Raw genomic sequence first — 20,924 nt, forward strand, 5'->3', positions numbered from 1 at the left:
TAATATCACTTTAAGGGAATATGTAAATAGTGAATGTGTATCATCACTGCAGGAACTGATGTCATACAGTATGTGACACAGTTATTGGTGTCATGTTGATCCCTAAGGTGTTTATTTAGAGCTCTCCAGTACTTGTATATAGTGTTGTGAATCTTCAATAATAAAAGAATACAAACTCATTGTTACCATTCATCAGTGTATGATTGGTACATTCGTGTGAAGAATAAAGCAACACAACGCTGTCCACCATCTACAAGGCACAAGTCAGGAGTGTGATGGGATACTCTTCACTTGCCTGGATGAGTGCAGCTCCAACAACACTCAAGAAGCTCGACAGCATCCAGAACAAAGCTGCCCGCTTGATTGGCACACCATCTACTAACATTCACTCCCTCCACCACCGACGCACAGTGGCAGCAGTGTGTACCATCTACAAGATGCACTGCGGCAACGCACCACATCTCTGTGGAGTTGAATCCTAAGATCAGCTATGATCATTTTGAATGGCAGACAGGCTCGATGGGCCAAATGGTCTACCCCTACTCTTACTTCTAGTTCCTCCTTCGACAGCACCTTCCAAACCCATGGCCTCTACCACCTAGAAGAATAAGGGCAGAAGATGCATGGGAACACCATCACCTGCAAGTTCCCCTCCAAGTCACACACCATCCTGACTTGGAACTATATCGCCATTCCTTTACTGTCACTGGGTCAAAATCCTGGAACTCCCTTCCTAACAGCACTCTGGATGTACCTACCTCACATGGACTGCAGCGGTTCAAGAAGGCAGCTCACCACCACCTTCTCAAGGGCAATTAGTAACGGGCAATAAATGTTGGCACAGCCAGTGACACCCACATCCCATGAAAGGCACCACAACCAGAACTGGACACAGTGTTCAGGGTGCAGTCTGACCAGAACTGGACACAGTGTTCAAGGTGCAGTCTGACCAGAACTGGACACAGTGTTCAGGGTGCAGTCTGACCAGAACTGGACACAGTGTTCAGGGTGCAGTCTGACCAGAACTGGACACAGTGTTCAAGGTGCAGTCTGACCAGAACTGGACACAGTGTTCAAGGTGGGACTGAACCTGAACTCTGTACAGTTTGATCATTATTTCCTTTGACTTATACTACTGTTCTGTCTATGTAGTTTAACATTCTATTGTCTAAGTAATTGCTGCTGTACATTGGTTCAACAGGGACAGAGGAAACGAGGGTTAGAAATGTTATGACCAGGTGCGAAAGGAGTCTCGGGGTCTGCTACTGTCTTTACCTGGTCGTATTGTAACAGGGTTTAATTTTAAACACACTGTGTTTTAAGCTCCCGCTTTGTGAATCCTTGTTCACAGCTTTCCAATTATAAGGCTAAGAAATTAGCACAAACATGCTTTCTTTGGTGAAGGGTCTATTCACCTTAGCAGAGAGGTCAGTGACAAGGGGGGAATAGATTTAAAGTGATTGGTAGAAAAATTAGACGGTAGATGAGGACAAACTTCTTCAGCCAGAGGGTGGTGGGGGTCTGGAACTCACTGCCTCAAAGAGTAGTTAAGGCAGAAACCCTCAACTCATTCAAAAGGAGTCTGGATATGAACCTCGAATGCCGTAATCTGCAGGACTATGGACCAAATGCTGGGAGGTGGGATTAGAATAGGTGGATCGTTTTTCAGCCAGCACAGACACGATGGGCCAAGTGGCCTCTTTCTGTGCCTTAAACTTTCTATGATTCTATGGTGCATCGAGTCCAAGACTCGTAGCTACTTCAGCACCATTCTAAGCATATGTCTTGCCAATTTTTCCTTCTAATGTGCAGTAATTTGCGTTTGTTTGTGATTAACATCATCTGTCATTGCTCTGACCACTCTTGGTCTAGCTCATAATTCCTCTACCCCTCCTAGTTTCATATCATCTGCAAATTTGATTTATTTTCTCTCCAGCTTCCGTATCCAAAGCCTCAATTCCTATCCTTGTGTTTAAATCCTCTCCTCCTTTATCTTTCTCTGTCTCTGTAGTTAATCCAGTCCCACAATTCCTTCCCCAGAACTCTCCCTTCTGCTCACTTCAGTATCCTGTCCCTCTCACCATCCCTTGGCCACATTGGCTTTCAACTTACTGGGAGTGAAATCATTCTTGGACAGTCGATGAAAATGGGCAATAGCAATCCGCTACTCTGTTTCATACCTGCCCAATTTTCTCTTTCATTTCTGCCTGTCTCCATGTTACTAACTGGTTGCATCTCACTGTCCCAGTCACTAATAGTTTTCTTTCTTGTTTGCAGATTAAAGGAAGTGATGCTGGCTGGACCCTTGGTTACATGTTGAACCTCACAAACATGATCCCTGCGGAGCTGCCTTACTCCAGACCCCTCACCCATGCCTCGTACATGACAGTCATGGTCATCTTCTCCATCTTTCTCTTCATTCTGCTACTTGTTGGCTTTCTCATTTTTAGGAAGAAACTTTGCAGACCACTGAAAAAGATTTAATGATTTTTACAAACAGATTTTCATGCTAAATTTATGACATACTGGTTTAAATGTTGCATGAAATTGTATTATAGAGCAGGCTGACACCTTTCCATTTTGGCTATACTACCTCCAGCAGGACCCAGTCAGTGAGCAGTGGGACCATGGGCAATGGGCAGTGGGACCATGGGCAGTGGGACCATGGGCAATGGGCAGTGGGACCATGGACAATGGGCAGTGGGACCATGGGCAATGGGCAGTGGGACCGTGTGCAGTGGGACCATGGGCAATGGGCAGTGGGACCATGGACAATGGGCAGTGGGACCATGGGCAATGGGCAGTGGGACCGTGGGCAATGGGCAGTGGGACCGTGGGCAGTGGGACCATGGGCAATGGGCAGTGGGACCATGGGCAATGGGCAGTGGGACCGTGGGCAGTGGGACCATGGGCAATGGGCAGTGGGACCATGGGCAATGGGCAGTGGGACCATGGGCAGTGGGACCATGGGCAATGGGCAGTGGGACCATGGACAATGGGCAGTGGGACCGTGGGCAGTGGGACCATGGGCAATGGGCAGTGAAGTTTCTCTGGGCCAATTTTAGACTAATGGCTGGAATCGGGACAGATGCCAGAATCCAATCTGAGTTGTCACAATATTGTAGAACAAACGTAAATGACCTGGTATCTACTTACTGAATACACCCTGAGCTGGAAGCTCGCCATTGTTCAGAAACTGAATGGCCAGATTTTTCTATGGAAATAATATTATTTACGTGGAAATTGGAACTGCACATGTGCAGTTAAATGTGAAAATCAGGAGGTTGCTGTCCACGGTGCCCTGTTACTCTAGAAGCTGCACCATTCTGGTATCTCACTGAGAGATTTTCCATTCAAATACATGGAAGGGAATGACATTGTTGTACTTACCTGATATATATGTGCTAAACTCACCAAAAAAAATTGGGGCTGTCCATTCTAGTATAAGTACCCTATTAATAGGGTGGTAAGTGTTAATTACTGGCAAATAACCTCTCTGACACTGAAAATTAAATTTTACAAGTGTGGTGTCCTATTCCTTCAGGTTTTAATTGTTGGAGATTTAAAATATTAAAAATGTAATTTTTTAACTTTTCCTTTCTGTCTCTTTTTTTCTGTCTCCTAAGCCAATCTTTCTTTCCCTCGATTTGTTTTCTGTACCTGATTTTGATATTGAATTCAGCTTTGGTTCAGTTGGTTGTACTCTTGTCTCTGAGTCACAAGGTTCTGGGTTTAAGTTCCACTCTAGGACCTGAGCTCAAAAATCAAGGCTGACACTCCAGTGCAGTACCGAGGGAGAGCTGCATTGTGGGAGGTGCTGACACTCCAGTGCAGTACCGAGGGAGAGCTGCATTGTGGGAGGTGCTGACACTCCAGTGCAGTACCGAGGGAGAGCTGCATTGTGGGAGGTGCTGACACTCCAGTGCAGTACCGAGGGAGAGCTGCATTGTGGGAGGTGCTGACACTCCAGTGCAGTACTGAGGGAGAGCTGCATTGTGGGAGGTGCTGACACTCCAGTGCAGTACCGAGGGAGAGCTGCATTGTGGGAGGTGCTGACACTCCAGTGCAGTACCGAGGGAGAGCTGCATTGTGGGAGGTGCTGACACTCCAGTGCAGTACCGAGGGAGAGCTGCATTGTGGGAGGTGCTGACACTCCAGTGCAGTACTGAGGGAGAGCTGCATTGTGGGAGGTGCTGACACTCCAGTGCAGTACCGAGGGAGAGCTGCATTGTGGGAGGTGCTGACACTCCAGTGCAGTACCGAGGGAGAGCTGCATTGTGGGAGGTGCTGACACTCCAGTGCAGTATTGAGGGAGAGCTGCATTGTGGGAGGTGCTGACACTCCAGTGCAGTACTGAGGGAGAGCTGTACTGCTGGAGGTGCTGCCTTTTAGGTGAGATGTTAAACCGAGGCCTGCTCGGGCGGATGTAAAAGATCCCATAGCATTGTTTTGAAGAAAAGTAGAGGGGTTATCCCTGGTGTACTGGCCAGTATCTATCCCTCAATCAACATCACAAAAACAAATTATCTGGTCATTATCAAATTGCTGTTTGTGGGAGCTTACTGTGCACATACTGGCTGCCACATTTCCTGCATTACAACAGTGACTACACTTCAAACAATCCTTCATTGGCCATAAAGCGCATTGAGATGTCCAGTGGTTGTGAAAGGTGATATATGAAAGCAAGCCTTTTTTTCCTTTATTCTAACTGACTTTTCCTTGGTCAGACTCTATGCTGCTCATTAACACAAGAACACAAGAAATAGGAGCAGAAGTAGACCATATGGCCCATCGAGCCTGCTCCACCATTCAATACGATCATGGCTGATCTTGAGCTTCAATTCCACTTTCCTGCCCACTCCCCATATCCTTGATTCTCTGGGAGACCAAAAATCTATCTATCCCAGCCTTAAATATATTCAATGATGGAACATCCACAACCCTTTGGGGCAGAGAATTCCAAAGATTCACAACCCTTTGAGTGAAGTAATTTCTCCTCATCTCAGTCCTGAATGATTGACCCCTTATCCTGAGACTGTGTCTCTGTGTTCTAGATTCCCTGACCAGTGGGAACAATCTCTCAGCTTCTACCCTATCAAGCCCTTTCACAATCTCGTATGTCTCAATTAGATCGCTTCTCATTCTTCTAATCTCCAGAGAATATAGGCCCAATTTACTCAGCCTCTCATCATTCACGATTTTTCAATCTGATTTGGTTAAGGAGACATATTGTTGCTTACCCTGTTCACACATGTAGAGCCCAACGTTTTCTCTGCAGTTTGGATGACAGGAACTTCCAGTGTCAAAGCTCATTTAAAGTCTGTGTGCAAGAATAACGCACTGGCACCATTTTCTCACCACCCACCTGAGATCCAGCCCAATGTGTCTGCAAACACCTGATACACCATTCCAGCTCACAGTGAGACACCGTTCCAGCTCACACTGACACACCGTTCCAGCTCACACTGACACACCGTTCCAGCTCACACTGAGAAACCATTCCAGCTCACAGTGACACACCGTTCCAGCTCACACAGAGAAACCGTTCCAGCTCACACTGACACACCGTTCCAGCTCACACTGACACACCGTTCCAGCTCACACTGACACACCGTTCCAGCTCACACTGACAAACCGTTCCAGCTCACACTGATACACCGTTGCAGCTCACACTGAGAAACCGTTCCAGCTCACAGTGACACACCGTTCCAGCTCACAGTGACACACCATTCCAGCTCACACTGACACACCGTTCCAGCTCACACTGAGAAACCGTTCCAGCTCACACTGAGAAACCGTTCCAGCTCACACTGATACACCGTTCCAGCTCACACTGACACACTGTTCCAGCTCACACTGATACACCGTTCCAGCTCACACTGACACACTGTTCCAGCTCACACTGAGAAACCGTTCCAGCTCACACAGAGAAACCGTTCCAGCTCACAGTGAGACACCGTTCCAGCTCACACTGATACACTGTTCCAGCTCACACTGATACACCGTTCCAGCTCACAGTGATACACTGTTCCAGCTCACACTGACACACCATTCCAGCTCACAGTGAGACACCGTTCCAGCTCACACTGATACACCGCTCCAGCTCACACCGATACACCGTTCCAGCTCACACTGATTACACTGTTCCAGCTCACACTGATACACTGTTCCAGCTCACACTGATACACTGTTCCAGCTCACACTAACACACCATTCCAACTCACACTGACACACCGTTCCAGCTCACACTGAGAAACCGTTCCAGCTCACATTGAACACCGTTCCAGCTCACACTGACACACCGTTCCAGCTCACACTGATACACCGTTGCAGCTCACACTGAGAAACCGTTCCAGCTCACACTGAGAAACCGTTCCAGCTCACACTGATACACCGTTCCAGCTCACACTGACACACTGTTCCAGCTCACACTGATACACCGTTCCAGCTCACACTGACACACTGTTCCAGCTCACACTGAGAAACCGTTCCAGCTCACACTGATACACCGTTCCAGCTCACAGTGATACACTGTTCCAGCTCACACTGACACACCATTCCAGCTCACAGTGAGACACCGTTCCAGCTCACACTGATACACCGCTCCAGCTCACACCGATTACACTGTTCCAGCTCACACTGATACACTGTTCCAGCTCACACTGATACACTGTTCCAGCTCACACTAACACACCATTCCAGCTCACACTGACACACCGTTCCAGCTCACACTGAGAAACCGTTCCAGCTCACATTGAACACCGTTCCAGCTCACACTGACACACTTTTCCAGCTCACACTGAGAAACCGTTCCAGCTCACACTGAGAAACCGTTCCAGCTCACACTGATACACCGTTCCAGCTCACACTGACACACTGTTCCAGCTCACACTGATACAGTGTTCCAGCTCACACTGATACACCGTTCCAGCTCACACTGACACACTGTTCCAGCTCACACTGACACACCGTTCCAGCTCACACTGAGAAACCGTTCCAGCTCACACAGATACACCGTTCCAGCTCACACTGAGACACCGTTCCAGCTCACACTGAGAAACCGTTCCAGCTCACACTGATACACCGTTCCAGCTCACACTGACACACTGTTCCAGCTCACACTGATACACTGTTCCAGCTCACACTGAGAAACCGTTCCAGCTCACACTGATACACTGTTCCAGCTCACACTGACACACCGTTCCAGCTCACATTGACACACCGTTCCAGCTCACACTGACATGCCGTTCCAGCTCACACTGATACACCGTTCCAGCTCACATTGACACACCGTTCCAGCTCACACTGAGACACCGTTCCAGCTCACACTGAGAAACCGTTCCAGCTCACACTGATACACCGTTCCAGCTCACACTGACACACTGTTCCAGCTCACACTGATACACCGTTCCAGCTCACACTGACACACTGTTCCAGCTCACACTGATACACCGTTCCAGCTCACACTGAGAAACCGTTCCAGCTCACACTGAGAAACCGTTCCAGCTCACACTGATACACTGTTTCAGCTCACACTGAGAAACCGTTCCAACTCACACTGACACACCGTTCCAGCTCACACTGATACACTGTTCCAGCTCACACTGATACACCGTTCCAGCTCACAGTGAGACACCGTTCCAGCTCACACTGATACACTGTTCCAGCTCACAGTGAGAAACCGTTCCAGCTCACACTGATACACCGATCCAGCTCACACTGAGAAACCGTTCCAGCTCACACTGATACACCGTTCCAGCTCACACTGATACATCGTTCCAGCTCACACTGACACACCGTTCCAGCTCACACTGATACACTGTTTCAGCTCACACTGATACACTGTTTCAGCTCACACTGATACACCGTTCCAGCTCACACTGACACACCGTTCCAGCTCACACTGATACACTGTTCCAGCTCACACTGAGAAACCATTCCAGCTCACACTGATAAATTGTTCCAGCTCACACTGATACACTGTTCCAGCTCACACTGAGAAACCGTTCCAGCTCACACTGATACACCGTTCCAGCTCACACTGACACACTGTTCCAGCTCACACTGACACACTGTTCCAGCTCACACTGACACACCGTTCCAGCTCACACTGACACACCGTTCCAGCTCACACTGACACACTGTTCCAGCTCACACTGAGAAACCGTTCCAGCTCACACTGATACACCATTCCAGCTCACACTGATACACTGTTTCAGCTCACACTGATACATTGTTTCAGCTCACACTGATACACTGTTCCAGCTCACACTGACACACCGTTCCAGCTCACACTGACACACTGTTCCAGCTCACACTGAGACACCGTTCCAGCTCACACTGAGAAACCGTTCCAGCTCACACTGACACACTGTTCCAGCTCACACTGATACACCGTTCCAGCTCACACTGACACGCCGTTCCAGCTCACACTGAGACACCGTTCCAGCTCACACTGATACACTGTTCTAGCTCACACTGATACACCGTTCCAGCTCACAGCGATACACTGTTCCAGCTCACACTGACACACCACCCAGCTCACAGTGAGACACCGTTCCAGCTCACACCGATACACCGCTCCAGCTCACACCGATACACCGTTCCAGCTCACACTGATTACACTGTTCCAGCTCACACTGATACACTGTTCCAGCTCACACTAACACACCATTCCAGCTCACACTGACACACCGTTCCAGCTCACACTGAGAAACCGTTCCAGCTCACATTGATACACCGTTCCAGCTCACACTGACACACTTTTCCAGCTCACACTGAGAAACCGTTCCAGCTCACACTGAGAAACCGTTCCAGCTCACACTGATACACCGTTCCAGCTCACACTGACACACTGTTCCAGCTCACACTGATACAGTGTTCCAGCTCCCACTGATACACCGTTCCAGCTCACACTGACACACTGTTCCAGCTCACACTGACACACCGTTCCAGCTCACACTGAGAAACCGTTCCAGCTCACACAGATACACCGTTCCAGCTCACACTGAGACACCGTTCCAGCTCACACTGAGAAACCGTTCCAGCTCACACTGATACACCGTTCCAGCTCACACTGACACACTGTTCCAGCTCACACTGATACACTGTTCCAGCTCACACTGAGAAACCGTTCCAGCTCACACTGAGAAACCGTTCCATCTCACAGTGAGACACCGTTCCAGCTCACACTGATACACTGTTCCAGCTCACACTGACACACCGTTCCAGCTCACATTGACACACCGTTCCAGCTCACACTGACATGCCGTTCCAGCTCACACTGATACACCGTTCCAGCTCACATTGACACACCGTTCCAGCTCACAGTGACACACCGTTCCAGCTCACACTGACACACTGTTCCAGCTCACACTGAGACACCGTTCCAGCTCACACTGAGAAACCGTACCAGCTCACACTGATACACCGTTCCAGCTCACACTGACACACTGTTCCAGCTCACACTGATACACCGTTCCAGCTCACACTGACACACTGTTCCAGCTCACACTGATACACCGTTCCAGCTCACACCGATACACCGTTCCAGCTCACACTGATTACACTGTTCCAGCTCACACTGATACACTGTTTCAGCTCACACTGAGAAACCGTTCCAGCTCACACTGATACACTGTTCCAGCTCACACTGATACACTGTTCCAGCTCACACTGAGAAACCGTTCCAGCTCACACTGACACACCGTTCCAGCTCACACTGATACACTGTTCCAGCTCACACTGATACACTGTTCCAGCTCACACTGATACACCGTTCCAGCTCACAGTGAGACACCGTTCCAGCTCACACTGATACACTGTTCCAGCTCACAGTGAGAAACCGTTCCAGCTCACACTGATACACCGATCCAGCTCACACTGAGAAACCGTTCCAGCTCACACTGATACACCATTCCAGCTCACACTTTTACATCGTTCCAGCTCACACTGACACACCGTTCCAGCTCACACTGATACACTGTTTCAGCTCACACTGACACACAGTTCCAGCTCACACTGATACACCGTTGCAGCTCACACTGAGAAACCGTTCCAGCTCACAGTGACACACCGTTCCAGCTCACAGTGACACACCATTCCAGCTCACACTGACACACCGTTCCAGCTCACACTGAGAAACCGTTCCAGCTCACACTTAGAAACCGTTCCAGCTCACACTGAGAAACCGTTCCAGCTCACACTGATACACCGTTCCAGCTCACACTGACACACTGTTCCAGCTCACACTGATACACCGTTCCAGCTCACACTGACACACTGTTCCAGCTCACACTGAGAAACCGTTCCAGCTCACACAGAGAAACAGTTCCAGCTCACAGTGAGACACCGTTCCAGCTCACACTGATACACTGTTCCAGCTCACACTGATACACCATTCCAGCTCACAGTGATACACTGTTCCAGCTCACACTGACACACCATTCCAGCTCACAGTGAGACACCGTTCCAGCTCACACTGATACACCACTCCAGCTCACACCGATACACCGTTCCAGCTCACACTGATTACACTGTTCCAGCTCACACTGATACACTGTTCCAGCTCACACTGATACACTGTTCCAGCTCACACTAACACACCATTCCAGCTCACACTGACACACCGTTCCAGCTCACACTGAGAAACCGTTCCAGCTCACATTGAACACCGTTCCAGCTCACACTGACACACCGTTCCAGCTCACACTGATACACCGTTGCAGCTCACACTGAGAAACCGTTCCAGCTCACACTGAGAAACCGTTCCAGCTCACACTGATACACCGTTCCAGCTCACACTGACACACTGTTCCAGCTCACACTGATACACCGTTCCAGCTCACACTGACACACTGTTCCAGCTCACACTGAGAAACCGTTCCAGCTCACACTGATACACCGTTCCAGCTCACAGTGATACACTGTTCCAGCTCACACTGACACACCATTCCAGCTCACAGTGAGACACCGTTCCAGCTCACACTGATACACCGCTCCAGCTCACACCGATTACACTGTTCCAGCTCACACTGATACACTGTTCCAGCTCACACTGATACACTGTTCCAGCTCACACTAACACACCATTCCAGCTCACACTGACACACCGTTCCAGCTCACACTGAGAAACCGTTCCAGCTCACATTGAACACCGTTCCAGCTCACACTGACACACTTTTCCAGCTCACACTGAGAAACCGTTCCAGCTCACACTGAGAAACCGTTCCAGCTCACACTGATACACCGTTCCAGCTCACACTGACACACTGTTCCAGCTCACACTGATACAGTGTTCCAGCTCACACTGATACACCGTTCCAGCTCACACTGACACACTGTTCCAGCTCACACTGACACACCGTTCCAGCTCACACTGAGAAACCGTTCCAGCTCACACAGATACACCGTTCCAGCTCACACTGAGACACCGTTCCAGCTCACACTGAGAAACCGTTCCAGCTCACACTGATACACCGTTCCAGCTCACACTGACACACTGTTCCAGCTCACACTGATACACTGTTCCAGCTCACAATGAGAAACCGTTCCAGCTCACACTGATACACCGTTCCAGCTCACACTGACACACTGTTCCAGCTCACACTGATACAGTGTTCCAGCTCACACTGAGAAACCGTTCCAGCTCACATTGATACACCGTTCCAGCTCACACTGACACACTTTTCCAGCTCACACTGAGAAACCGTTCCAGCTCACACTGAGAAACCGTTCCAGCTCACACTGATACACCGTTCCAGCTCACACTGACACACTGTTCCAGCTCACACTGATACAGTGTTCCAGCTCCCACTGATACACCGTTCCAGCTCACACTGACACACTGTTCCAGCTCACACTGACACACCGTTCCAGCTCACACTGAGAAACCGTTCCAGCTCACACAGATACACCGTTCCAGCTCACACTGAGACACCGTTCCAGCTCACACTGAGAAACCGTTCCAGCTCACACTGATACACCGTTCCAGCTCACACTGACACACTGTTCCAGCTCACACTGATACACTGTTCCAGCTCACACTGAGAAACCGTTCCAGCTCACACTGAGAAACCGTTCCAGCTCACAGTGAGACACCGTTCCAGCTCACACTGATACACTGTTCCAGCTCACACTGACACACCGTTCCAGCTCACATTGACACACCGTTCCAGCTCACACTGACATGCCGTTCCAGCTCACACTGATACACCGTTCCAGCTCACATTGACACACCGTTCCAGCTCACAGTGACACACCGTTCCAGCTCACACTGACACACTGTTCCAGCTCACACTGAGACACCGTTCCAGCTCACACTGAGAAACCGTACCAGCTCACACTGATACACCGTTCCAGCTCACACTGACACACTGTTCCAGCTCACACTGATACACCGTTCCAGCTCACACTGACACACTGTTCCAGCTCACACTGATACACCGTTCCAGCTCACACCGATACACCGTTCCAGCTCACACTGATTACACTGTTCCAGCTCACACTGATACACTGTTTCAGCTCACACTGAGAAACCGTTCCAGCTCACACTGATACACTGTTCCAGCTCACACTGATACACTGTTCCAGCTCACACTGAGAAACCGTTCCAGCTCACACTGACACACCGTTCCAGCTCACACTGATACACTGTTCCAGCTCACACTGATACACTGTTCCAGCTCACACTGATACACCGTTCCAGCTCACAGTGAGACACCGTTCCAGCTCACACTGATACACTGTTCCAGCTCACAGTGAGAAACCGTTCCAGCTCACACTGATACACCGATCCAGCTCACACTGAGAAACCGTTCCAGCTCACACTGATACACCATTCCAGCTCACACTTTTACATCGTTCCAGCTCACACTGACACACCGTTCCAGCTCACACTGATACACTGTTTCAGCTCACACTGACACACAGTTCCAGCTCACACTGATACACCGTTGCAGCTCACACTGAGAAACCGTTCCAGCTCACAGTGACACACCGTTCCAGCTCACAGTGACACACCATTACAGCTCACACTGACACACCGTTCCAGCTCACACTGAGAAACCGTTCCAGCTCACACTGAGAAACCGTTCCAGCTCACACTGAGAAACCGTTCCAGCTCACACTGATACACCGTTCCAGCTCACACTGACACACTGTTCCAGCTCACACTGATACACCGTTCCAGCTCACACTGACACACTGTTCCAGCTCACACTGAGAAACCGTTCCAGCTCACACAGAGAAACCGTTCCAGCTCACAGTGAGACACCGTTCCAGCTCACACTGATACACTGTTCCAGCTCACACTGATACACCGTTCCAGCTCACAGTGATACACTGTTCCAGCTCACACTGACACACCATTCCAGCTCACAGTGAGACACCGTTCCAGCTCACACTGATACACCGCTCCAGCTCACACCGATACACCGTTCCAGCTCACACTGATTACACTGTTCCAGCTCACACTGATACACTGTTCCAGCTCACACTGATACACTGTTCCAGCTCACACTAACACAACATTCCAGCTCACACTGACACACCGTTCCAGCTCACACTGAGAAACCGTTCCAGCTCACATTGAACACCGTTCCAGCTCACACTGACACACCGTTCCAGCTCACACTGATACACCGTTGCAGCTCACACTGAGAAACCGTTCCAGCTCACACTGAGAAACCGTTCCACCTCACACTGATACACCGTTCCAGCTCACACTGACACACTGTTCCAGCTCACACTGATACACCATTCCAGCTCACACTGACACACTGTTCCAGCTCACACTGAGAAACCGTTCCAGCTCACACTGATACACCGTTCCAGCTCACAGTGATACACTGTTCCAGCTCACACTGACACACCATTCCAGCTCACAGTGAGACACCGTTCCAGCTCACACTGATACACCGCTCCAGCTCACACCGATTACACTGTTCCAGCTCACACTGATACACTGTTCCAGCTCACACTGATACACTGTTCCAGCTCACACTAACACACCATTCCAGCTCACACTGACACACCGTTCCAGCTCACACTGAGAAACCGTTCCAGCTCACATTGAACACCGTTCCAGCTCACACTGACACACTTTTCCAGCTCACACTGAGAAACCGTTCCAGCTCACACTGAGAAACCGTTCCAGCTCACACTGATACACCGTTCCAGCTCACACTGACACACTGTTCCAGCTCACACTGATACAGTGTTCCAGCTCACACTGATACACCGTTCCAGCTCACACTGACACACTGTTCCAGCTCACACTGACACACCGTTCCAGCTCACACTGAGAAACCGTTCCAGCTCACACAGATACACCGTTCCAGCTCACACTGAGACACCGTTCCAGCTCACACTGAGAAACCGTTCCAGCTCACACTGATACACCGTTCCAGCTCACACTGACACACTGTTCCAGCTCACTTTGATACACTGTTCCAGCTCACACTGAGAAACCGTTCCAGCTCACACTGATACACCGTTCCAGCTCACACTGACACACTGTTCCAGCTCACACTGATACAGTGTTCCAGCTCCCACTGATACACCGTTCCAGCTCACACTGACACACTGTTCCAGCTCACACTGACACACCGTTCCAGCTCACACTGAGAAACCGTTCCAGCTCACACAGATACACCGTTCCAGCTCACACTGAGACACCGTTCCAGCTCACACTGAGAAACCGTTCCAGCTCACACTGATACACCGTTCCAGCTCACACTGACACACTGTTCCAGCTCACACTGATACACTGTTCCAGCTCACACTGAGAAACCGTTCCAGCTCACACTGAGAAACCGTTCCATCTCACAGTGAGACACCGTTCCAGCTCACACTGATACACTGTTCCAGCTCACATTGACACACCATTCCAGCTCACACTGACATGCCGTTCCAGCTCACACTGATACACCGTTCCAGCTCACATTGACACACCGTTCCAGCTCACAGTGACACACCGTTCCAGCTCACACTGACACACTGTTCCAGCTCACACTGAGACACCGTTCCAGCTCACACTGAGAAACCGTACCAGCTCACACTGATACACCGTTCCAGCTCACACTGACACACTGTTCCAGCTCACACTGATACACCGTTCCAGCTCACACTGACACACTGTTCCAGCTCACACTGATACACCGTTCCAGCTCACACCGATACACCGTTCCAGCTCACACTGATTACACTGTTCCAGCTCACACTGATACACTGTTTCAGCTCACACTGAGAAACCGTTCCAGCTCACACTGATACACTGTTCCAGCTCACACTGATACACTGTTCCAGCTCACACTGAGAAACCGTTCCAGCTCACACTGACACACCGTTCCAGCTCACACTGATACACTGTTCCAGCTCACACTGATACACTGTTCCAGCTCACACTGATACACCGTTCCAGCTCACAGTGAGACACCGTTCCAGCTCACACTGATACACTGTTCCAGCTCACAGTGAGAAACCGTTCCAGCTCACACTGATACACCGATCCAGCTCACACTGAGAAACCGTTCCAGCTCACACTGATACACCATTCCAGCTCACACTTTTACATCGTTCCAGCTCACACTGACACACCGTTCCAGCTCACACTGATACACTGTTTCAGCTCACACTGACACACAGTTCCAGCTCACACTGATACACCGTTGCAGCTCACACTGAGAAACCGTTCCAGCTCACAGTGACACACCGTTCCAGCTCACAGTGACACACCATTCCAGCTCACACTGACACACCGTTCCAGCTCACACTGAGAAACCGTTCCAACTCACACTGAGAAACCGTTCCAGCTCACACTGAGAAACCGTTCCAGCTCACACTGATACACCGTTCCAGCTCACACTGACACACTGTTCCAGCTCACACTGATACACCGTTCCAGCTCACACTGACACACTGTTCCAGCTCACACTGAGAAACCGTTCCAGCTCACACAGAGAAACCGTTCCAGCTCACAGTGAGACACCGTTCCAGCTCACACTGATACACTGTTCCAGCTCACACTGATACACCATTCCAGCTCACAGTGATACACTGTTCCAGCTCACACTGACACACCATTCCAGCTCACAGTGAGACACCGTTCCAGCTCACACTGATACACCACTCCAGCTCACACCGATACACCGTTCCAGCTCACACTGATTACACTGTTCCAGCTCACACTGATACACTGTTCCAGCTCACACTGATACACTGTTCCAGCTCACACTAACACACCATTCCAGCTCACACTGACACACCGTTCCAGCTCACACTGAGAAACCGTTCCAGCTCACATTGAACACCGTTCCAGCTCACACTGACACACCGTTCCAGCTCACACTGATACACCGTTGCAGCTCACACTGAGAAACCGTTCCAGCTCACACTGAGAAACCGTTCCAGCTCACACTGATACACCGTTCCAGCTCACACTGACACACTGTTCCAGCTCACACTGATACACCGTTCCAGCTCACACTGACACACTGTTCCAGCTCACACTGAGAAACCGTTCCAGCTCACACTGATACACCGTTCCAGCTCACAGTGATACACTGTTCCAGCTCACACTGACACACCATTCCAGCTCACAGTGAGACACCGTTCCAGCTCACACTGATACACCGCTCCAGCTCACACCGATTACACTGTTCCAGCTCACACTGATACACTGTTCCAGCTCACACTAACACACCATTCCAGCTCACACTGACACACCGTTCCAGCTCACACTGAGAAACCGTTCCAGCTCACATTGAACACCGTTCCAGCTCACACTGACACACTTTTCCAGCTCACACCGATTACACTGTTCCAGCTCACACTGATACACTGTTCCAGCTCACACTGATACACTGTTCCAGCTCACACTAACACACCATTCCAGCTCACACTGACACACCGTTCCAGCTCACACTGAGAAACCGTTCCAGCTCACATTGAACACCGTTCCAGCTCACACTGACACACTTTTCCAGCTCACACTGAGAAACCGTTCCAGCTCACACTGAGAAACCGTTCCAGCTCACACTGATACACCGTTCCAGCTCACACTGACACACTGTTCCAGCTCACACTGATACAGTGTTCCAGCTCACACTGATACACCGTTCCAGCTCACACTGACACACTGTTCCAGCTCACACTGACACACCGTTCCAGCTCACACTGAGAAACCGTTCCAGCTCACACAGATACACCGTTCCAGCTCACACTGAGACACCGTTCCAGCTCACACTGAGAAACCGTTCCAGCTCACACTGATACACCGTTCCAGCTCACACTGACACACTGTTCCAGCTCACTTTGATACACTGTTCCAGCTCACACTGAGAAACCGTTCCAGCTCACACTGATACACCGTTCCAGCTCACACTGACACACTGTTCCAGCTCACACTGATACAGTGTTCCAGCTCCCACTGATACACCGTTCCAGCTCACACTGACACACTGTTCCAGCTCACACTGACACACCGTTCCAGCTCACACTGAGAAACCGTTCCAGCTCACACAGATACACCGTTCCAGCTCACACTGAGACACCGTTCCAGCTCACACTGAGAAACCGTTCCAGCTCACACTGATACACCGTTCCAGCTCACACTGACACACTGTTCCAGCTCACACTGATACACTGTTCCAGCTCACACTGAGAAACCGTTCCAGCTCACACTGAGAAACCGTTCCATCTCACAGTGAGACACCGTTCCAGCTCACACTGATACACTGTTCCAGCTCACATTGACACACCATTCCAGCTCACACTGACATGCCGTTCCAGCTCACACTGATACACCGTTCCAGCTCACATTGACACACCGTTCCAGCTCACAGTGACACACCGTTCCAGCTCACACTGACACACTGTTCCAGCTCACACTGAGACACCGTTCCAGCTCACACTGAGAAACCGTACCAGCTCACACTGATACACCGTTCCAGCTCACACTGACACACTGTTCCAGCTCACACTGATACACCGTTCCAGCTCACACTGACACACTGTTCCAGCTCACACTGATACACCGTTCCAGCTCACACCGATACACCGTTCCAGCTCACACTGATTACACTGTTCCAGCTCACACTGATACACTGTTTCAGCTCACACTGAGAAACCGTTCCAGCTCACACTGATACACTGTTCCAGCTCACACTGATACACTGTTCCAGCTCACACTGAGAAACCGTTCCAGCTCACACTGACACACCGTTCCAGCTCACACTGATACACTGTTCCAGCTCACACTGATACACTGTTCCAGCTCACACTGATACACCGTTCCAGCTCACAGTGAGACACCGTTCCAGCTCACACTGATACACTGTTCCAGCTCACAGTGAGAAACCGTTCCAGCTCACACTGATACACCGATCCAGCTCACACTGAGAAACCGTTCCAGCTCACACTGATACACCATTCCAGCTCACACTTTTACATCGTTCCAGCTCACACTGACACACCGTTCCAGCTCACACTGATACACTGTTTCAGCTCACACTGACACACAGTTCCAGCTCACACTGATACACCGTTGCAGCTCACACTGAGAAACCGTTCCAGCTCACAGTGACACACCGTTCCAGCTCACAGTGACACACCATTCCAGCTCACACTGACACACCGTTCCAGCTCACACTGAGAAACCGTTCCAGCTCACACTGAGAAACCGTTCCAGCTCACACTGAGAAACCATTCCAGCTCACACTGATACACCGTTCCAGCTCACACTGACACACTGTTCCAGCTCACACTGATACACCGTTCCAGCTCACACTGACACACTGTTCCAGCTCACACTGAGAAACCGTTCCAGCTCACACAGAGAAACCGTTCCAGCTCACAGTGAGACACCGTTCCAGCTCACACTGATACACTGTTCCAGCTCACACTGATACACCATTCCAGCTCACAGTGATACACTGTTCCAGCTCACACTGACACACCATTCCAGCTCACAGTGAGACACCGTTCCAGCTCACACTGATACACCACTCCAGCTCACACCGATACACCGTTCCAGCTCACACTGATTACACTGTTCCAGCTCACACTGATACACTGTTCCAGCTCACACTGATACACTGTTCCAGCTCACACTAACACACCATTCCAGCTCACACTGACACACCGTTCCAGCTCACACTGAGAAACCGTTCCAGCTCACATTGAACACCGTTCCAGCTCACACTGACACACCGTTCCAGCTCACACTGATACACCGTTGCAGCTCACACTGAGAAACCGTTCCAGCTCACACTGAGAAACCGTTCCAGCTCACACTGATACACCGTTCCAGCTCACACTGACACACTGTTCCAGCTCACACTGATACACCGTTCCAGCTCACACTGACACACTGTTCCAGCTCACACTGAGAAACCGTTCCAGCTCACACTGATACACCGTTCCAGCTCACAGTGATACACTGTTCCAGCTCACACTGACACACCATTCCAGCTCACAGTGAGACACCGTTCCAGCTCACACTGATACACCGCTCCAGCTCACACCGATTACACTGTTCCAGCTCACACTGATACACTGTTCCAGCTCACACTAACACACCATTCCAGCTCACACTGACACACCGTTCCAGCTCACACTGAGAAACCGTTCCAGCTCACATTGAACACCGTTCCAGCTCACACTGACACACTTTTCCAGCTCACACTGAGAAACCGTTCCAGCTCACACTGAGAAACCGTTCCAGCTCACACTGATACACCGTTCCAGCTCACATTGACACACTGTTCCAGCTCACACTGATACAGTGTTCCAGCTCACACTGATACACCGTTCCAGCTCACACTGACACACTGTTCCAGCTCACACTGACACACCGTTCCAGCTCACACTGAGAAACCGTTCCAGCTCACACAGATACACCGTTCCAGCTCACACTGAGACACCGTTCCAGCTCACACTGAGAAACCGTTCCAGCTCACACTGATACACCGTTCCAGCTCACACTGACACACTGTTCCAGCTCACACTGATACACTGTTCCAGCTCACACTGAGAAACCGTTCCAGCTCACACTGATACACCGTTCCAGCTCACACTGACACACTGTTCCAGCTCACACTGATACAGTGTTCCAGCTCACACTGAGAAACCGTTCCAGCTCACATTGATACACCGTTCCAGCTCACACTGACACACTTTTCCAGCTCACACTGAGAAACCGTTCCAGCTCACACTGAGAAACCGTTCCAGCTCACACTGATACACCGTTCCAGCTCACACTGACACACTGTTCCAGCTCACACTGATACAGTGTTCCAGCTCCCACTGATACACCGTTCCAGCTCACACTGACACACTGTTCCAGCTCACACTGACACACCGTTCCAGCTCACACTGAGAAACCGTTCCAGCTCACACAGATACACCGTTCCAGCTCACACTGAGACACCGTTCCAGCTCACACTGAGAAACCGTTCCAGCTCACACTGATACACCGTTCCAGCTCACACTGACACACTGTTCCAGCTCACACTGATACACTGTTCCAGCTCACACTGAGAAACCGTTCCAGCTCACACTGAGAAACCGTTCCAGCTCACAGTGAGACACCGTTCCAGCTCACACTGATACACTGTTCCAGCTCACACTGACACACCGTTCCAGCTCACATTGACACACCGTTCCAGCTCACACTGACATGCCGTTCCAGCTCACACTGATACACCGTTCCAGCTCACATTGACACACCGTTCCAGCTCACAGTGACACACTGTTCCAGCTCACACTGACACACTGTTCCAGCTCACACTGAGACACCGTTCCAGCTCACACTGAGAAACCGTACCAGCTCACACTGATACACCGTTCCAGCTCACACTGACACACTGTTCCAGCTCACACTGATACACCGTTCCAGCTCACACTGACACACTGTTCCAGCTCAC

The 20,924-nt window shown here is 50.4% G+C and overlaps 2 protein-coding genes across 6 annotated transcripts in view; one reads left to right on the forward strand and one right to left on the reverse strand.

The window, feature by feature from the left end:
- entpd1 (ectonucleoside triphosphate diphosphohydrolase 1) overlaps nt 1-3,595 on the forward strand; it is a 267,499-nt gene extending 263,904 nt beyond the window's left edge. For all 5 annotated transcript variants that reach the window (XM_068053230.1, XM_068053229.1, XM_068053228.1 and 2 more), the window contains one exon: nt 2,278-3,595. In XM_068053230.1, coding sequence (XP_067909331.1) covers nt 2,278-2,484 — 207 coding nt within the window. In that variant the 3' untranslated portion in view covers nt 2,485-3,595. The remainder of the gene's footprint in view (nt 1-2,277) is intronic.
- aldh18a1 (aldehyde dehydrogenase 18 family, member A1) overlaps nt 1-20,924 on the reverse strand; it is an 875,135-nt gene that overhangs the window by 695,783 nt on the left and 158,428 nt on the right. The window lies entirely within an intron of this gene.

The sequence above is a fragment of the Heterodontus francisci genome, chromosome 20 (genome assembly GCF_036365525.1).
Source record: "Heterodontus francisci isolate sHetFra1 chromosome 20, sHetFra1.hap1, whole genome shotgun sequence".
Classification (NCBI taxonomy): domain Eukaryota; kingdom Metazoa; phylum Chordata; class Chondrichthyes; order Heterodontiformes; family Heterodontidae; genus Heterodontus; species Heterodontus francisci.